The sequence below is a fragment of the Ciconia boyciana genome, chromosome 4 (assembly GCF_034638445.1).
Source record: "Ciconia boyciana chromosome 4, ASM3463844v1, whole genome shotgun sequence".
Lineage (NCBI taxonomy): Eukaryota > Metazoa > Chordata > Aves > Ciconiiformes > Ciconiidae > Ciconia > Ciconia boyciana.
In genome coordinates this window covers 2,607,540-2,629,085 of record NC_132937.1, presented here as the reverse complement: position 1 = coordinate 2,629,085, position 21,546 = coordinate 2,607,540, and the positions used below count along the sequence as shown (strand labels likewise).

The 21,546-nt window shown below is 44.4% G+C and overlaps 1 protein-coding gene across 1 annotated transcript in view; it reads right to left on the bottom strand.

The window, feature by feature from the left end:
- The window catches only part of LOC140651224 (zinc finger protein 608-like), a 150,733-nt gene extending 133,658 nt beyond the window's left edge, over positions 1-17,075 (bottom strand). Inside the window, exon 1 of the mRNA XM_072860436.1 lies at positions 16,188-17,075. Within this exon, the coding sequence (XP_072716537.1) occupies positions 16,188-17,075 (888 nt within the window). The remainder of the gene's footprint in view (positions 1-16,187) is intronic.
- Between the last annotated feature and the right edge of the window lie 4,471 nt (positions 17,076-21,546).

The following is a 21,546-nucleotide window of genomic DNA, read 5'->3' as shown; positions in this document are numbered from 1 at the left end:
ACTTGATAGAGAGGTCTTACGTTCAGACTGTAATTTGGAATATGCATTCTCCAAAAACCCACAATGCCTAAGAAAGCTTGTGTTTCCTTTTTGCTAGTTGGTGGAGACATGGCTGTTATTTTGTTAATCACATCCATTGGGATCTGACGACGTCCATCTTGCCATCTTATTCCTAAAAACTGGATCTCCTGTGCAGGTCCCTTGACCTTACTTTGTTTTATGGCAAAGCCGGCTTTCAGGAGGATCTGGACTATTTTCTTCCCTTTCTCAAAAACTTCCTCTGCTGTATTGCCCCACATGATAATGTCATCAATGTATTGCAGATGTTTTGGAGCTTCGCCCTGTTCCAGTGCAGTCTGAATCAGTCCATGGCAAATGGTGGGGCTGTGTTTCCACCCCTGGGGCAATCGATTCCAAGTGTACTGAATGCCCCTCCAAGTAAAAGCAAACTGTGGCCTGCACTCTGCTGCCAAAGGGATTGAGAAAAACGCATTAGCGATATCAGTTGTAGCATACCATTTGGCTGCTTTTGACTCCAGTTCGTATTGAAGTTCCAGCATGTCCGGCACGGCAGCACTCAGGGGCGGCGTGACTTCATTCAGGCAACCATGGTCTACTGTTAGTCTCCACTCTCCATTAGACTTTCTCACTGGCCATATAGTACTGTTAAAAGGTGAACAAGTCTTACTGATCACTCCTTGGCTCTCCAGTTGACGAATCAGCTCATGGATGGGAATCAGGGAGTCTCGGTTGGTGCGATATTGCCTCCAGTGCACCACTGTGGTAGCAACTGGCACCTGTTGTTCTTTGACCCTCAGCAACCCCACAACAGAAGGGTCCTCTGAGAGACCAGGCAAGGTGGAAAACTGTTTAATTTCCTCCGTCTCCAAGGCAGCTATACCAAAAGCCCACCTGTACCCTTTTGGGTCCTTGAAGTACCCTCTCCTGAGGTAGTCTATGCCAAGGATGCACGGAGCCTCTGGGCCAGTCACAATGGGGTGCTTTTGCCACTCATTCCCAGTTAGGCTTACTTCAGCCTCCAATACAGTCAGCTGTTGGGATCCCCCTGTCACCCCAGAAATACAGATGGGTTCTGCCCCTGTATAGCTTGATGGCATTAGGGTACACTGTGCACCGGTGTCTACAAGAGCTTTATACTTCTGTGGGTCTGATGTGCCAGACCATCGAATCCACACAGTCCAGTAAACCCGGTTGTCCCTTTCCTCCACCTGGCTGGAGGCAGGGCCCCCCTAATCCTGGTCATAATATTCATTACCCATTTCTTGTGTATATGAGTCACGAGTTTCTTCATTACAATCAGGAGTAAGATCAGCCCTTCTACTCTGTCTGGGGAACTGTCCACTGGAAACCGGAGCAGCAATTTTCCTGGAAGAACCCCCTTTGGTGATTGTTTTTCCTTGCAACTCAGGTACCCGTGCCTCTAGGGTTGAGGTAGGTTTTCCATCCCACTTCCTCATGTCCTCTCCGTGGTCATGCAAGTAAAACCATAGGGTGCCCCGTGGTGTGTACCCTCTATATCCTCTCTCTTGAGCACAAGAACGCTGACTCCTAATAACTGAAATACTGGTCTGTACAGGTGGGGAGTAGGACATATCTTCTTTGAACCGTTGGATCTCCCGGGACAGTTTCTCCACAGCCAAGACAAGGGAGGAAGAGATAATTTCTTTGTATTCCCGGAGGTTACTAGCAGCTTCATTCACTGTTGGACCCTCTCTGTCTTTCCAGGTCAGTATTGCCAATGAGTTAGCACACGACGGTGGTACATTCCATACCAACTTCCGCCACATAGGTCTTGTGCACTGGACCTCATCTGGATCTGTGGGTGACCGCACATCGTTCAGGTCACTATAAATCACTTCCAGCACAGCTAATTCCCTCAGGTACTGGATACCTTTCTCCATCGTGGTCCATTTCCCGGGGCGATATACAACATCTTCCTTGAAGGGATATCTTTCCTTTATAGCTGACAGGAGTCGCCTCCAGAGGCTGCGGGCTGGTTCCCCTTTTCCAATCGCTTTGTCAATGCCCCCTTCCCTAGAAAGGGATCCTAGTTGTTTGGCTTCCTTACCCTCTAATTCCAGGCTACTGGCCCCACTATCCCAGCATCAGAGCAGCCAGGTGACAATATGCTCCCCTGGACGACGGCTGAAATCTTTTCGCATATCTCGCAGCTCACTCAGGGATAGGGATGGGGTGGTTTCCGTCTCATTTACGAGTTCTTCCTCTTCCTCTCCCTGTGATGGCCCTGGTCTTTCATCTTCCCTTTCTAAACGAGCTGACTTTCGCTTCCAGGATTTCTTTTTATGTATAGGGGCGACTGATACTGACACAGGTTGGTTCCCTGTTTGAACCGCAGTGCTTGTAACAGAGTTGTCCGGAGCAGCCGCAGTGCCTGTTGCAGCAGGGGCTGGAGCAGCCGCAGTGCCTGTTGCAGAAGGGGCTGCAGTAGCCACAGTGCCTGTCACAGGAGGGGCTGCAGTAGCTGCAGTGCCTGTCATTTTGTCACCAGATCCTTGAGGGTTCTGAATAATGTTGAACAGGGCTCGGTAGGCATGGGCCAGACCCCAGCACATTGCAGTGATTTGTGTCTCCCTAGAATTGGCAGGGTGACGACATACTTTTTTCCAAATATTCTACTAATTTTTCAGGATTCTGCACTTGTTCAGGGGTGAAGTTCCAAAACACTGGAGGCGCCCAGTAACTTAGGTATTTGCCCATGCTATCCCACACACCCTGCCACTCATAACTATCCAGCCTTGGGGCAGATCTCTGAATTATGTTCTTAAATTGCTTACTAACCTTGGACAAGATCGAAATAATATTCCCAAGCAATACCAATAGAAGTATCTTAACTACCCAAGGATGTTCAAGATACTGAAAAGTTATTGTAATGAAGGAGGAAACATTGTAGAAGAAAGTAGTGAAGGTACAATTCTGCATTTCCTCCATAAAAAACCTCTCAGAGGAAGAGGTATAATTGCGAATTGTCTCCATAAGATGATACTCGACATACAATAACGGTTTCAGTACAGCACTTAGATACCAAAATAAACCCAAGGTCACTGTTTTAATAACAAATCTCACAGGCAAAACATCACCAATTAAAGCAGAGCACAGCAAACTGCAAAAACCAACACCCGTCTGTAACACGTACAGCAAAAAAAAGATCATGGTGCAGATCAGGTAAACGAATGCTAAGAACAGATGGATCAATATCACGTCCCACAACTACTAACAGATCTAAATTCCTTAATACGCTCTGGTTAATCTGTTATTATCTCAAACCCTTTGAGCCCCACGTTGGGCACCAAAAAGGACTGTCGTGGTTTAGCCCCAGCCGGCAGCTAAGCACCACGCAGCCGCTCTCTCACTCCCCCCCGGTGGGATGGGGGAGAGAATCAGAAGAGCAAAAGTAAGGAAACTCGTGGGTTGATATAAGAACAGTTCAATAATTGGAACAAAATAATAGTAATAATAATAATGAATTGTAATGAGAAGGAAAACAACAAGAGAGAGAGAGGAACAAAACCCAAGGGAGGGAAAGAAAAGGGAAAGGGAAAAAAAAAAAAAAATAAAATAAAATAATACAACCGCTCACCACCCGCCGACCGACGCCCAGCCAGTCCCCGAGCGGCGATCGCAACCCCCGGCCAACTCCCCAGTTTATATACTGGGCATGACATCATATGGTATGGAATAGCCCTTTGGTCAGTTTGGATCAACTATCCTGGATGTGCCCCCTCCCATTTCTTGGGCGCCTGGCAGAGCATGAGAAGCTGGGGAAAAAAACAAAAAAAAAAGGTCCTTGACCAATGTAAATACCGCTTAGCGACAGCCAAAACATCAGCGTGTTATCAATATCATTCTCATACTAAAATCCAAAGCACTGCACTATACCAGCTACTAGGAAGAAAATTAACTCTATCCCAGCCGAAACCAGGACAGTATCCACCCCTTATTCCATACCATTTACGTCATGCCCAGGTTCTACCCTTTCTAATACAATTAATCACCACCATTTTTTTTCCTGTCTCTTGATATATATATATATATATATATATATATATATATATATGTACACACAATTATCATTCCCTTGGTCTATGAGTCATCCTTCTAAAATGTTTATTAAGGTCATTTAGTTCATGACTTTGGGCTTCATCTGTCATAATAGTCCTTCAGGGCAGAAGAGATGCTGCATGGTGCTGGATTGTTCTGAATCTGAATTGTTCTGGATTGTTCTGGATGCTGAAGCCAGTTCTGGTTCCATCACTTCTGCACTTTGCTTGCTTTCATCGAAGTTCATTTTTCACTAATCTGGGTGATCCTTATTGAAATACCATTGATATGGTGTATAATAACCATAAAAGTGATGACACACAGTATTATATAGCAATTAACATCATACCATTTAGTTCATTGGCTATTCTCACCCAAAATCAAATCCCCTTGAGGTACACATTGGACTTCCCCATCCTTTCGCATTACCCACCAAGTACACCCGGGTCCTTGAGCAAAAGCAATCCCACGAATGGGCTTGCCTTTGCCTGAGGCAGGAGAAACCCAAACTGTCTTCCCCAGTATGTTTTTTATGTGTACTACAGGGACCTTATCCCCTTCTACAGTGTGTAAAAGTTTTGATTGGGCAGGGCCAGCTCGATTGACAGATCCTCTAATGTTGACTAACCAGGTGGCCTTTGCTAAATGTGTATCCCAATGTTTGAATGTCCCACCACCCAGTGCTCTCAGTGTAGTCTTTAACAGTCCATTATATCGTTCAATTTTCCCAGAGGCTGGTGCATGATAGGGGATGTGATATACCCACTCAATGCCATGCTCTTTAGCCCAGGTGTTTATGAGGCTGTTTCGAAAATGTGTTCCGTTGTCTGACTGAATTCTTTCTGGGGTGCCATGTCGCCACAGGACTTGCTTTTCAAGGCCCAGGATAGTGTTCCGGGCGGTGGCATGGGGCACAGGATATGTTTCCAGCCATCCGGTGGTTGCTTCCACCATTGTAAGCACATAGCGCTTGCCTTGGCGGGTTTGTGGGAGTGTGATATAATCGATCTGCCAGGCCTCCCCATATTTATATTTTAGCCATCGCCCTCCATACCACAGAGGCTTTAACCGCTTGGCTTGTTTAATTGCAGCACATGTTTCACATTCATGGATAACCTGTGCAATAGTGTCCATGGTCAAGTCCACCCCTCGATCACGAGCCCATCTATATGTTGCATCTCTTCCTTGATGGCCTGAGGTGTCATGGGCCCACCGAGCTATAAATAATTCACCCTTATGTTGCCAGTCCAGATCCACCTGAGCCACTTCAATCTTAGCAGCCTGATCCACCTGCTGGTTATTTTGATGTTCCTCAGTGGCCCGACTCTTGGGTACATGAGCATCTACGTGACGTACTTTTACAATCAGGTTCTCTACCCGGGCAGCAATATCTTGCCACAATGCTGCAGCCCAGATGGGTTTGCCTCTGCGCTGCCAATTGTTCTGCTTCCATTGCTGTAACCACCCCCACAGGGCATTTGCCACCATCCATGAGTCAGTATAGAGATAGAGCACTGGCCACTTTTCTCATTCATCAATGTCTAAAGCCAGCTGGATGGCCTTTACTTCTGCAAATTGGCTTGATTCACCATCTCCTTCAGCAGTTTCTACCACTTGTCGTATAGGACTCCATACAGCAGCCTTCCACCTCCGATGCTTTCCTACAATACGACAGGACCCATCAGTGAACAGGGCATACTGCTTCTCATTTTCTGGCAATTTATTGTACAGTGGGGCCTCTTCAGCACGCGTCACCTCCTCCTCTGGCGATATTCCGAAACCTTTGCTTTCTGGCCAGTCCATAATTACTTCCAAGATTCCTGGGCGATTGGGGTTTCCTATCCGAGCCCGTTGTGTGATCAGTGCAACCCACTTACTCCACGTAGCATCAGTTGCATGATGTGTAGGGGGGACACTCCCTTTGAACATCCATCCCAGCACCGGCAGTCCAGGTGCCAAGAGGAGTTGTGCTTCAGTACCAACCACTTCTGAAGCAGCTCGAACCCCTTCATATGCTGCTAATATCTCTTTCTCAGTTGGAGTATAGCGGGCCTCAGATCCTCTGTATCCCCGACTCCAAAACCCTAGGGGTCGACCTCGAGTCTCCCTGGTGCTTTTCTGCCAGAGGCTCCAGGTAGGGCCATTCTCTCCAGCTGCAGTGTAGAGCACATTTTTTACGTCTTGCCCTGCCCGAACTGGCCCAAGGGCTACTGCATGAACTATCTCCCGTTTAATTTGTTCAAAAGCTTGTCGTTGCTCAGGGCCCCATTTGAAATTGTTCTTCTTCCGGGTCACTTGGTAGAGAGGGCTTACGATCAGACTGTAATTTGGAATATGCATTCTCCAAAAACCCACAACGCCTAAGAAAGCTTGTGTTTCCTTTTTGCTAGTTGGTGGAGACATGGCTGTTATTTTGTTAATCACATCCATTGGGATCTGACGACGTCCATCTTGCCATTTTATTCCTAAAAACTGGATCTCCTGTGCAGGTCCCTTGACCTTACTTTGTTTTATGGCAAAACCGGCTTTCAGGAGGATCTGGACTATTTTCTTCCCTTTCTCAAAAACTTCCTCTGCTGTATTGCCCCACACGATGATGTCATCAATGTATTGCAGATGTTCTGGAGCTTCGCCCTGTTCCAGTGCAGTCTGAATCAGTCCATGGCAAATGGTAGGGCTGTGTTTCCACCCCTGGGGCAGTCGATTCCAGGTGTACTGAACACCCCTCCAGGTGAAAGCAAACTGTGGCCTGCACTCTGCTGCCAAAGGGATTGAGAAAAACGCATTAGCAATATCAATTGTAGCATACCATTTGGCTGCTTTTGACTCCAGTTCGTATTGAAGTTCCAGCATGTCCGGCACAGCAGCACTCAGGGGCGGCGTGACTTCATTCAAGCCACGATAGTCTACTGTTAGTCTCCACTCTCCATTAGACTTTCTCACTGGCCATATAGGACTGTTAAAAGGTGAGCGAGTCTTACTGATCACTCCTTGGCTCTCCAGTCGACGAATCAGCTCATGGATGGGAATCAGGGAGTCTCGGTTGGTACGATATTGCCTCCGGTGCACCGTTGTGGTAGCAATTGGCACCCGTTGTTCTTCAACCCTCAGCAACCCCACAACAGAAGGGTCCTCTGAGAGACCAGGCAAGGTAGATAGCTGCTTAATTTCCTCCGTCTCCAAGGCAGCTATACCAAAAGCCCACCGGTACCCTTTTGGGTCCTTGAAGTACCCTCTCCTGAGGTAGTCTATGCCAAGGATGCACGGAGCCTCAGGGCCAGTCACAATGGGGTGCTTTTGCCACTCATTCCCAGTTAGGCTCACTTCAGCCTCCAAGACAGTCAGCTGTTGGGATCCCCCTGTCACTCCACAAATACAGATGGGTTCTGCCCCGATATAGCTTGATGGCATTAGGGTACACTGTGCACTGGTGTCCACTAGAGCCTTATACTCCTGTGGGTCTGATGTGCCAGGCCATCGAATCCACACAGTCCAGTAAACCCGGTTGTCCCTTTCCTCCACCTGGCTGGAGGCAGGGCCCCCCTAATTCTGGTCATAATATTCATTACCCATTTCTTGTATATACGAGTCAGGAGTTTCTTCATTAAAATCAGAAGTAAGATCAGCCCTTTTACTCTGTCTGGGGAATTGTCCACTGGAAACCGGAGCAGCAATTTTCCTGGAAAAACCCCCTTTGGTGATTGTTTTTCCTTGCAACTCATGTACCCGTGCCTCTAGGGTTGAGGTAGGTTTTCCATCCCACTTCCTCATGTCCTCTCCGTGGTCACGCAGGAAAAACCACAGGGTGCCCCGTGGTGTGTACCCTCTATATCCTCTCTCTTGAGCAGAAGAACGCTGACTCCTAATAGCTGAGACACTGGTCCGTATAGGTGGGGAGTAGGACATATCTTCTTTGAACCGTTGGAACTCCTGGGACAGTTTCTCCACAGCTGAGACAAGGGAGGAAGAGATACTTTCTTCATATTCCCGGAGGTTACTAGCAGCTTCATTCACTGTTGGACCGTCTCCGTCTTTCCAGGTCAGTATTGCCAATGAGTTGGCACACGACGGTGGTGCGTTTCGTACCAACTTCCGCCACATAGGTCTTGTGCACTGGACCTCATCTGGATCTGTGGGTGACCGCACATCGTCCAGGTCACCATAAATCACTTCCAGCACAGCTAATTCCCTCAGGTACTGGATACCTTTCTCCATCGTGGTCCATTTCCCAGGGCGATATACAACATCTTCCTTGAAGGGATATCTTTCTTTTATAGCTGACAGGAGTCGCCTCCAGAGGCTGCGGGCTGGTTCCCCTTTTCCAATTGCTTTGTCAATGCCCCTTCCCTAGAAATAGATCCCAGCTGCTTGGCTTCCTTACCCTCCAATTCCAGGCTACTGGCCCCACTATCCCAGCATCGGAGCAGCCAGGTGACAATGTGCTCCCCTGGACGACGGCTGAAATCTTTTCGCATATCTCGCAGCTCACTTAGGGATAGGGATCGGGTGGTTTCTGTCTCATTTACGAGTTCTTCCTCTTCCTCTCCCTGTGATAGCCCTGCTCTTTCATCTTCCCTTTCTAAACGAGCTGACTTTCGCTTCCAGGATTTCTTTTTATGTATAGGGGCGACTGATACTGACACGGGTTCGTTCCCTGTTTGAACCGCAATGCTTGTAACGGAGTTATCCGGAGCAGCTGCAACTGCAGTGCCTGTCGCAGGGGTAGTCGGAACAGCCGCAGTGCCTGTCGCAGGGGTAGTCAGAACAGCCGCAGTGCCTGTCGCAGGGGGGGCTGGAGCAGCCGTAGTGCCTGTTGCAGGGGTAATCGGGACAGCCGCAGCGCCTGTCGCAGGGGTAGTCGGAACAGCCGCAGTGCCTGTCGCAGGGGGGGCTGGAGCAGCCGTAGTGCCTGTCGCAGGGGTAATCGGGACAGCCGTAGCGCCTGTCGCAGGGGTAATCGGGACAGCCGCAGCGCCTGTCGCAGGGGCAGTCGGAACAGCCGCAGCGCCTGTCGCAGGGGCAGTCGGAACAGCCGTAGTGCCTGTTGCAGGGGTAATCGGGACAGCCGCAGCGCCTGTCGCAGGGGCAGTCGGAACAGCCGCAGCGCCTGTCGCAGGGGGGGCTGGAGCAGCTGGAGCAGTGCCTGGCATTTTGCCACCGGATCCTTGAGGGTACTGAATAGTGTTGAACAGGGCTCGGTAGGCATGGGCCAGACCCCAGCACATTGCAGTGATTTGCGTCTCCCTAGAATTGCCAGGGTGACAGCATACTTTTTCCAAATAGTCTACTAATTTTTCAGGATTCTGCACTTGTTCAGGGGTGAAGTTCCAAAACACTGGAGGTGCCCACCGTCCTAGGCATTTGCCCATGCTATCCCATACACCCTGCCACTCATAACTATCCAGCCTTGGGGCAGATCTCTGAATTATGTTCTTAAATTGCTTACTAACCTTGGACAAGATCGAAACAATATTCCCAAGCAATACCAATAGAAGTATCTTAACTACCCAAGGTTGTTCAAAATACTGAAAAGTTATTGTAATGAAGGAGGAAGCATTGTAGAAGAAAGTAGTGAAGGTACAATTCTGCATTTCCTCCATAAAAAACCTCTCAGAGGCAGAGGTATAATTGCGAATTGTCTCCATAAGCTGATACCCGACATACAATAACGGTTTCAGTACAGCACTTAGATACCAAAATAAACCCAAGGTCACTGTTTTAATAACAAATCTCACAGGCCAAACATCACCAATCATAGCAGAGCACAGCAAACTGCAAAAACCAACACCGATCTTTAACATGTACAGCAAAAAAATGAGCATGGTGCAGATCAGGTAAACCAATGCTAGGAACAGATGGATCAATATCACGTCCCACAACTACTAACAGATCTGAATTCCTTAATACACTCTGGTTAATCTGTTATTATCTCAACCCTTCGAGCCCCACGTTGGGCACCAAAAAGGACTGTCGTGGTTTAGCCCCAGCTGGCAACTAAGCACCACACAGCCGCTCTCTCACTCCCCAGCGGTGGGATGGGGGAGAGAATCGGAAGAGCAAAAGTAAGAAAACCCGTGGGTTGAGACAAGAACAGTTTAATAATTGGAACAAAATAATAATAATAATAATAATAATAATAATGAATTATAATGAGAAGGAATACAATGAGAGAGAAAGAGGAACAAAACCCAAGGGAGGGAAAGAAAAGGGAAAGGGAAAAAAAAAAATAAAATAAAATACAATAATACAACCGCTCACCACCCGCCGACCGACGCCCAGCCAGTCCCCGAGCGGCGATCGCCACCCCCGGCCAACTCCCCCAGTTTATATACTGGGCATGACATCATATGGTATGGAATAGCCCTTTGGTCAGTTTGGATCAACTATCCTGGATGTGCCCCCTCCCATTTCTTGGGCGCCTGGCAGAGCATGAGAAACTGGGGAAAAAAAACAAAAAAAAGGTCCTTGACCAATGTAAATACCGCTTAGCGACAGCCAAAACATCAGCGTGTTATCAATATCATTCTCATACTAAAATCCAAAGCACTGCATTATACCAGCTACTAGGAAGAAAATTAACTCTATCCCAGCCGAAACCAGGACAGCGTGGTCATTACGCATGCGTCCTTGAGCTCCGAGGGGCTTCCGTGGGGGTCTCTGGTGGTCCTTGGTGGTCGTACAGGTGTGTCCTTTAGTTGACCCCTTCTTCTGGACATGCGCAATCCCACCTTGCTTATGTAACTTGCTCCCCTTCTTCATGGTGCATGGTCCCTAACAATGATTTGGCACCCTTAACACAAACCAATTATTCTAACCACCCTCGACTCTTTGTCAAGATGGGCTGGGGCTCTACTGGGAGCATAGCAGCATGTCCGTACTACTCCTTGTCCAATTGTCTTTGGGCATAGTAGCATATCCATAGCCATAGGTGTACAAACACAATATTAAAGCATTGTCTAACCTGCTCCTATCTCTATGTTGCTTAGTTACAAAAGAACAAACTAATCATTTTGGTTACATCTGGTTACACAAGTTTTCTGAGATCCAGTAACTCCCCATATTGACCACAGCAAATTGAGAACATATAAATATGCCACTGGGACCAGCCAACTGTCAGGCCTGCTGGCAAAGAACATGCAAATGGATGTTCTGGACATGGTCAGCAAAGTACTACTAGGGAGAAACAGAGGCAGAGCTGTATAGCTCTGTGCCATGTCAGGTTTTCAGTTTATAATGGGTACCATTACGTTCTGCCTTCCCACTGTATCCTCAACTGTATTTTATCTAAGGAAATGTAATTTTCACTGCTGAGGGTTTGCTTGCTTTTCTTTTTAATCCACCTCTTTTACAAAGCAAGCACAGGACAAATCCTGCTCTCACTGAAGCAAACAGCATTTAGTCTACTTATACAAATGCAAGTCACACAGATAACAAAGACAAAATAGAGGGGAACACTGCATTCAGCATCCAAAGAATGTGTTCGAATTAACAGAAAGCAGGCCACAGACTCTCCCATAAATGTTAGTATTAGAGAGCCTAGAACTAACACCTTTTAAAACTAGATCACACATTTCTTATGAAAAAACACACAAGTTTTAGCATGCAAGAAAAACTTTGTATTTCAGATTTATGATTTAAGTTGTTGTTGATGAAATAGCTTTCCAATTACCAAGGCCTTCATAGGAGAAGCAGGAATGCATTATGTGTTAATGATCACAACCAGGGGGTCCAAGCTTTACTCTCTTGCCAGTATAGCAGATCCTCCCTGCATCTTCACCATGCCTGTTTCCTGTCAGATCACTCAGAGATAATTATGTAATTCATCTCAGGGCGGCACAAGACCTGTCATTAGCTTCAATAAAAGACCTCAAGAAAAGGCTGGATGGCGTTTTATCCAGAGCTCATAGGCTGCAGTCAGGCATCTCATAGCCTAACAGTTCAGAACTTAAGTTATCTTTAAAAGAATAATTTTTCACCTAACAACAATTCTAGAACATTTCTCTGAAGAGCAGAAAACTCTCTGCATAGAAAATTTTAGTTTTATCATATACAGTTAGGTGACTGATCAGAGCTTGCTAAAGTTATCCTTTGAAAGGTTTTTTTTTCCTTCTTTTTACTTCTTAGGGAAACATTGACAGAACTGTCAGAATAATTCAGGTTCTAGCTAAATAGTAAGATCTTTGAAGAACTGACCCTTATTATGTTTGCCTGCAGGAAGTGATTTACTATTATAAATTCTTCAATGACTGAGCTTCTTATTGTTAGAGACCCATAGTTACCAGTGTTTTTAACAGACAAATCTTATGTAGCTTTCAAAACAGTTTGCTGTCAAATAACAATAGACTTTTTTCTTTAATTACAGTAAGTGACCTCCTTGCCCTTTTATTTCACAGTGAATAAACCAGAGCCAAGGCCAGCTAGAAAAGTACATGAAAAGCATATCTCCATAACATCATTAATCAAAGCATGTACTTAAATGATTTACATCAATAGGTAAAATGCACACAGAATTTCCTGATGAAGTGGAAAACACCCTCATTTCTGCTATAAGAAGAATAAAATAAATAATACCAGCCAACATGTTAATTTGCTTGACAACTTTCAGATGTGAAATACAGTCTTTATGAAAAGCAATACACTAATAAAAGAGAAATAAATTCCAATCTGAATATTACTATTGATTCATTTTAAAAAGGCAACTTTTTGTTTGGTTGGTTTTTTTACAGCTCTGACGATACGTTCAGACCTTCTGTATTATTTTCATTTAAACACACAGATTTGCATACACCAAATACAACTTTCCCATTTCGGAGTAAAGTGTGCCTGCTTGAATACCCAAACTCTCCCTGTAACACATACAAAGCAAAACTTTCTAGATAATCTGAATAGTTTTCAATGTAACAGCTGTTAAAATTACAAAAGCATAGCTAAAGCAAATGAAGAGTTCATGCTGACAAACAGCCAGTAACTGTGCTAAAAAAGTGGGGATGAGGAATGGAGACAGGTTGTAACACCAAAAATCTTTAGGAGTAGTTAGCCTACCTGTCAAAGCTACTTATTCAGACATGTCACTGGTGGCTTAACCACAAAATGGGCTGCATGAATATAGCTCAAACATCTTAGAATTACAGCATGCTTTGACTTTATCCACATATTAGGGGAGTAGTAATTTTTACAACATACTTGCAGTTTCTGCATAAAAGAGCCAGCAGAAGAGTCATTGATTTAATTAGGTTTCATAAGATCCAATTTATCATTTTACATTACTTTCTGCAGCAAGGAAACAGAATAAATAGACCAAAACCTGAAGCATGCTGTGAAAATTAAACAATTACTACAATTCTTGGGAATCTGCTCCAAGCTTTCAGAAACAGTAAACAAATGCAATATTCCACATCACATACAAAAACCTTCAGATTTTGAATCGGCATTAACTCATTTGTATCTAGGAAGAAAGTATTCAAATTCATGAGACATCTTTCATGAACGTTAAGACAACTGGAAATTGATTTTAACATGCAGGCTTGAAAATTATATATTTATCTACAAATACAAGGTGTTTGTGCAAGTATAGCATATATATTCTAGTGTGTAAATAGTCAAAACAAGAATACAACAAATCTAAAATCCTTTAAAAGAAATATTTCCAATTATTATTAAACATTTGGAAAAAAGCCAAAACAGCAAACAAAACACTGAAGTTTCACTAATAATACCACAGGATAGGTTTAAAGTTGCAACCGTTGTCAGCAACAAGCGCCGAAAGGAACATTCTTCAGGAAGAGAAACTCTAAGGAATGTTATTAAGACAGCAAGCAAGCACACCATTATGCCAGAAAATGGCCAACACTTCACGACACTAATGTGGGAAGCCTATATTAAAGCAGGGCAGTGGCTGTTATTGGAAATGCAAGCTCTAAATCTCCTAGAAGAGCAGCAACTACAACACAATGTACTACTGTCTCTAAACCACTCCATATATGTTTGCTCTTAATTTATATATGATCCAATTTACATTACATGAAAGATTACTTACTTCATACAATTTCCTGTGTGACTACAGAGTGAAAAGAACACAAAAACTGGAGAAACCACACCACTCTCTAACCTCTGTTGCCATGACAATAGCTTTTGAGATACTAAAATGTTCAGATTGCCAGCTAAAAAAAATTGTTGAATGTGAACATTTAGCTGAAAGATTAAAACGCTAAGGGGGTAGCAAAATGGCAATACCTCCCACATTCCAGGCAGCCACTGAATCCAATCAGATAGCTGACTCTTTAACCACAACCATTGTGAAGACCAGATTAGGGCAATTTATCTAGATAGTTAAAGCAGATTAGAGAACTGCAATTTGAAGAGTATTGGCAACAAAAGTAAATGTCTACTGTACTAAGTTAATAAAGAGACGATAGGATTTTAGGACACCTTTTCACAGTGAACAGAACTTTCATAAACCAAAGTGCAAATATAAACCTATGAATTAAAGCCATCTGGTTTTCTTTCAGTTGTGTTTAGAAAAGGTCACAAGGCTCATTCAAATTAATCTGTAGATATGCTATCTTAAAAGCAATAATATGCATACAATATGAAATTTAATCTGTACCTTGTCTTAAACACAAGGTCTTGAAATTATCTTCAAGTTTTCTTAACAAATATTTGATGTGACAAACACTCAAATCTAATCCTCAAAAGTCTACTTAAATATTACACAACCTTCAACATCACTGAAAAACAGAAAAGACAAAAACAGGTCATAAAAAGGCATAACTTCCCTGGGATCTTCAGTCCTTCCAGGTACTTGCAAACCATGCTGTACAGTTAACACCAACCCAAAAGTTTTCCCATCACTGAACGTTTGCTCAGGGAAGTTGTAAAAGCAGACAATCAAGTCACAAACACCCTAAAATTGTTCGTTTGAGGGGGGTGTGGTTTTGCTTTACTTTTCAGGTAGACTTTCTTTAACAACCTGTAGAATTCATCTGACTTGCTATCCTGGGACAACGCTAGCCCCCCAGATCCCCAAGAAGCCGCCTTCTGCCCTTTGAACAGAACAAAACCTGCTGATACCAGAACCTGCCTAAACGAGCACTAACAAAAGCCAAGTTATCCCTCCACCCTTCCCTAAGAATACATGACCGTTTATTCTTACAGAGAGCATCCTTCATACATTAATAGAAAAGAAGAAAAATACACACCCTCATTCGATTTCTTTTATACATTTCAACCCCTCAATAAACAAGTAGTTCACATCCAAGAACCCATGGGGCTCAGATTAAGAAAGCTCCTTCAAACAAGGGACAAACTGTTCCCCTCTGTTTCGAAAGCTGTTTTGCACACATATCTCAGTACAAGGTGCATCCCCCTCCTCCTTTCAGGAGGACCAGAGGCACCGCCTGTCTGCTGGCTCATTCCTCCCCATTCTCCACACCAGCTTCTGAGGCCTGCTGTACCACCACAAGAGCCCCCAGTAAAATAAACATCTGGCATCTCTGCAAAGGGGAGTGACAGAGCCCAGGTCTCTGTTGATGCCTCTCTTCTCCCAAATGCAATCTTAACTCCAGAGAGGGGGTCAAAGGAGAAAGGGTCCCTTTAGACTTTGGGAGAGGAATGACCGTGAATACCCACCAGTGTTGTAGCAAAGGGACAGCACATACAACTCCAAGACCTACTGCTGGTGGAGCCTGTGATACACACCACCACCACCATCCCAGGCAAACACACAAACCTTCAGCCTGCAAACACATGCCATTCCACTGGTACCAACACTTCTGCTCTCTGCTAAAATCAGGAACAGCTCAGTCAGGGTCATCTCAGAGTTTGTCCTTTTGGGTGAATGCAATCAAAAGGAGCAGACAAAGCAAAATAGAAATGTTCTCCAGGTCTGGGGATGGGAAGGGGAAATCAAAAGGAAAAGCATACTCAAAACATGGTGTCTCCTGTATAGGGAAGGGGTTTGGTTTTTGGGGTTTTTTTAGAGGAAGAACAGATGCATGTCACAAATACACAACTGAGATAACAACAGGTGCCAAGCACACAGTTGTGAGAAGCTTATCATAGATACAGGTAGACACAGAAGAGAAGGGATGGAGAGAAGCTTGTCCTACCTTTTCTCTTTTCAGTCTCTTGGTTCGCCTGTGGCTCTCCTCCTCTTCTTCCTTCTTTACCAAAACAGAGTTCCCCAATAACCCCGAATCCAGGGTACTTTTGCTCACCTCCCCCATGGTGGAGGAGGTGCAGTGGAAGGGGCTGCTGCTCCCACCACCACCTCCCTTGGCACCATAGCCATACAGGTACCCAGAGGGAGCTTGGCTGCTGCCACCCCCACTGTCATTGGGGTGGCCCTGCTGCAGGTCATGCTGCTTGTCTTTCCTGGATTTCCCCACATCCTTATCCCGCTTGGAGCCTCTGCTGCCCTGGTTTTTACCTGGTTTCTCCTCTTTGTTTTTCCCACAAGAGGCACTAGTGTTGTTCCTGGTGGTGTTGTTATTGCCGTTTAGGTTACTGCTCACATTCTGACCCAGTGCTGAATTCATGCCAGTTGTCTCTCCAGGGCGCCCTTGGACTTCCTGCCTCTTGCCAGCACTGCTGATCTCAGGAATCCCATACAAGGCAGCAGAAGGCAGAGATTTATTAGCATCCTTAGAAGTTCTGCTCCTTTTCACTTTTGATTTGCTAGTCTCTTTGTGAGAGGAACTCCCCTGGGGAGCAGAGGGCTGAACAGAAGCAAATTTTAGGCCATCAACTAAGGCTGAGGTAGCATTAGCCCCACTAGAAGCCAGACCCCCACAATCCTTGGAGCTGGTGTTGCTGCTGGTGGTGGTGGTGATATTAGTGGAATTATTCATCTCAAATTTCTGTCTGTCCTTCTCCAAATCAGCATCCAAATCAATTATTAAATTCCCAACCCCAATTTCCCAATCATCACCACTGTCATAAACATCAACTGCATTTGGATCCACACCTTTTCCTGCAGTGGAAGTGTTCACTGACATCCTGAAGATGAGATCTCTAGAATAAAAATCCGATGAACTTTCCTTTGGAGATGTGGGGACATTCGTTTATTTCCGTTGGGCTTTTTTAAATTTAACTCTTCTTATCTTCCTCCCCCAGGTATGTCTAGGTTTATACCCTGCAGTCCACGTCCACCTTTTCCTGTGAGAAGGGGAAAAGTCGAATGTTTCTTGTCTGGGTGTTACCAGAATAATGACTAATAAAAAGGGGACAAGGTAGAGGGAGCAAAATTTTCACAAGTTTGTTTTTAAGTTAGTTAAACTGGAGGCAATGGCTGTGATGCTTTTACAGTGAGAATCTTGAATCTAGTTGTATCTCAACATCCACGATTGCTCTTAAAAAAAGTCATGCCCAAAAAAAAGAAAAAGAAAGAAAGAGAAAAAACCCACAAAAAATTAACTATGTGATTTAAATACACAAATCTCAGGAAATACAGACTTAGGACTGGTGCCTAGCTGTTGGAGCACAAGTTGTAATCTAACCCCCTGGACCACCACCTAGGCACAAAAGGGAAAAAAGAAAGGACAGATTCGGTCTTCAGTGCATTCCATGGATTTTGTGGCTTTAAACCAGACCCTTGAAGTTTTCTGACTTTGCTATATTATCTATTACCCTTTCTACTTAATCGGGGGGGGGGGGGGGGGGGGCGGCGCTAAGGAAAGCGGGAAACCTAATTTTCCTTGACACAATACAGCTTCTATTAAAAACCAACAACCTATAAATACAAATGTTTACTGGAACATATTAAACCCCATAGGTTTAAAAAAAAAAATAAAAAGGTCTTCTTTCTTTTAAAACTATGATCAAGATAATAGTTCTAAAAGCAGTTCTAATGTATTCCTAGTTCACACAATTGTTAGGTCTGTTAAATATAGTATTATTATTTACTCTACAGGAAACTGATTAAGATATACATTTAGAGTGATCTGCACCAAGGTGGCCTCAATGACTGTAAATGAATGCATGTTTGACAAAGCTTAGTTAAAACGATTTTTAAAGGGATCTCTCCCTTTTATAGTCGACTGTCGAAATATTTATACATATATAGGCATATTGCTTACCTTTAATCCTTTTTTTTTAATTAAACCAGCAAATCAAAATGCTGTTTCCACTCGTCTCAGCAACAACTCTGTGCCTCATTTTACTTAAAGAGCAAGTGATCAAGAAGTAGAAAGCAAGTAACATCTGAGCCGGTATAAATCAGTCAATAACATATCTCCCCCTACTTTGGGGCACAGATCAGAAGTCCTTTTTTCTTTCAGTTTTTCCTCCTTGCTTAAAAAAAGCCCTGGACCTCAGAGTCATCCTGATCAGCAAGTAATGATCCATGGAACAAACCTACAGGCGTCCGGGTGTTAAGACAAAATGTGCTAACTCGGGATAAATTAGTGAAAGGGAGGAAGGAAAAAAAACAAGAAAGGACTGAAAATCTGGACTGGATTCCGCCTGTTGGGAAGTGGCATTTTTTTCGTCTGTCCTGACAGATCCTGATTTTTTTGAACTAACTTGAGGGGAAACGGAGGGAAAGACGAGGCGGGGGGGAGGGGAGGCTGAGGAAGAGGAGGAGGGGAAATCACTGATCAGATAAACAGGTTATCAAAACATATTGTGGGGATGAAGAAAGGAGAGTGTGCTCTCAAATGAAGTACATTTTCCCAAGGATACAATTTGGGGGGGGGTGTGGGGGGTGTGTCTTTCCCCCCCCCATAAACGTTTTTTAAAAAACATACGCACAGATGAGAGTTCCAAATTGCTGTCTATAAAAATATTTTTTAAAAATCGGGAGCTTGGGCTAATCAGTCATGTGGTAAGTAATTCAGTAATTATAGAATCCAAAGAGAGAAAACAGACGACCTTTTTTCGGGACGGATCGCTCCCCCCCTTATTGTCTCTGGAAACCTTATAGTCTATTTCTTCCCCCCTTCCTCCGCCAGCTCATCCGCTCCCCCCCCCCGCCTCTCCTTCCCTCCCCCCAAAAGTCAGACGGTTTCGGACTTTAGCTTAGTATTTTTAATTAGCCGGCGTCGGGAAACTAAAAGCCGTAATGAATAGCCGGTGACGAGGCAGTGGGGAGGAGCGTCCGAGCCAGCAACCGCCAACCCCTGAGGAGCGGCGGTTCCAGTTCAGGTCTCTCGCATCACGTGAGGCTCACAGGCTCAATTGGTTGTCGTGAGAACAAAAAAGGCTGACAAGCATATCAAATAAATACTGATCTGGTCTAAAAAAAAAAACCAAACAACTTCCCTGCTACTTCCTTTCCCTTCCCCCCAGCCGCTACAAGTTACGGAGGTGAAGTATTTTCTTCCTCAGCAAAGGGGATCCCTGAAGTTTTTTGGTTTGGGGTGGTGTTTATTTGTTTGTTTTGGGGGGGTGCGCCATGGCAAAAAATATGTTTTAGAGAAACAATTTATAAGCATTTCCTCGACTTATCTGCAATTTGTAATAGTTCAGAAAGGAGATATGGCGGGGGGAAAGGTATTTCGAGGTCTTCGTGTCCTCTTGCCTCAAGACAGTAATTTGATATTTGATAGCCCCGAGCCAGCCTCCGTGACCACGACGCGACAGTTTGGGACTTACTTGGGAGGAAACGTTCAAGACACCAGTAACAAATAGTCAATTCTACCCCCTGGCTTTAGCCTTACGTTTCTGGCATTAACGTGACAGAAGAAACAGCTCCTTTGCCACCGAGATCTGTCTGTATCCCATCACTCCTATTAGCAAGTTTCTTGCTCTTGGGGGGGTGATGTAATGAAGACTTATCTGTAATTGTGTCACTTATTTTTCCATTTTAGTTAGATAAAACCCCCAAAAAGGCACTAATGTTTTTACAACCCCCGAGTGCACTGCCAAGTATGATTTGTGCCTACAGTACTTTCACCCTCTCATTTCCCTCAAATAACTCATCCTGCTTGTGGGAATATTTGTTTTTCTTTTTTAACGCGCCCCCCCCCCCCCCAAAAAAAAAAAAAAACAACCCTAGTTGTTTCAACGCCCAAAACTCTTAACACTCCCCTTTGCATTTAAAAAAGTGCTATAGACACACCACGCAACCGTACTTACGATCTGTATTGGATCGAGTTGACCTTTTCCTTCTAACTGCATTGAGTGGGGGTTTTTTTTGTTGCAGCCGCTTTTTATTTTTTGGAAAAAAAAATTTTAATGTCTTCAACAGATTTATTGTGTTTGGAAAAAGAGAGTACCCAATACCATGAAACTTCCTTTCTTAAAACAAAAACCCCCTGTACACTCTGCACACAATACACACACTACACAACAAGCTACCTTATGGCAGCAATGAGCAGGAACAATCAAGAATGAAGAAAGGGGAGTAAAAGCCAGCTCTAGCTCAGTACCTGAAAAATAATTCTCTTTGTTCCCAATACGCTTTTCCACACAGCCAATCAGAGACCAGTTTTTATGAAACCGGGCTCTCTGATTGGTCCGCCGCTCATTTCTGTCTTCTGGCGGGGGTGAGAGGCAGAAATACGCACACAGCTCTGCATTTTGCAACTCTCAGCTTACGCCAAGCGTTATAGTAGGCAGGCTCCTGCTGCAGTGAGATACAAATCATGTTTCCCATTTCAATTGCTGTATTATCCTATATAATGTTTATGCTTAAAAAAAAAAAAAGAGAAGAAAAAAAATAGAAAATCAAGGTGGAGAGTAGCTCTGTCAAGACTCACACGTTGGGAGGAAGACTCCATTTTGTTTTAATTTAATTTCAGGGCAGTTTTCAAAGCGATGAGGAATGATTTTTCTGTGCCGGTTTCAAAAATACAACTTCGAATCTCACTCATAATTTTTAAATGCCCCATAATTCAAATTATAACAGCTTGAACCCAGCAAGAGAGAGCTAGTAATATATGTGATATTATTTTCATACTTAGTGCAGGAGAAAAGCAAACCGTCTAAAGGAAGGGGCTGAAGAGGGGTTCAGGGTAAGGCCATCTCTGCTTTGAGGGACACTGAGATGCTGCAGTACATTCAGATCAGCCATATTTCTTAAATAAACCCTGTTCCCCTCCTCACATTTTATTTCATGTTCATTTTTACAATATGGCTTAAATGGGGCAGGTCAGGTTTTATTCTTTCTTTTTTATTTATTTTCAGAAGGAGAGGGAGCAGAAAATAACCCTTTTGTTTCCAGGCTGCTGATTTACTGCTGCAAGCACTGAACTGTAAATGCAAACGACCATATAATAACACACGAACATCTTTTCACAGACATTAGTAACACAAATCTTCCTTATCGGGCTTTGTGTAGCTCGAAAATATACCCCTTATATTATACCCCTTAATCATTCCTTTTGTTTAGGTTGGGAGCCATTATGCTACACCACCGCAAACTGCGTTTAACCCTTTGCAAACTGCAGGTGCAGTTGTGGGGGTGGGGACGGGGACGAGAGCCACCGCTACCACCCGGGACAGGGAGGCTACTGCTGCCCCGCGCCA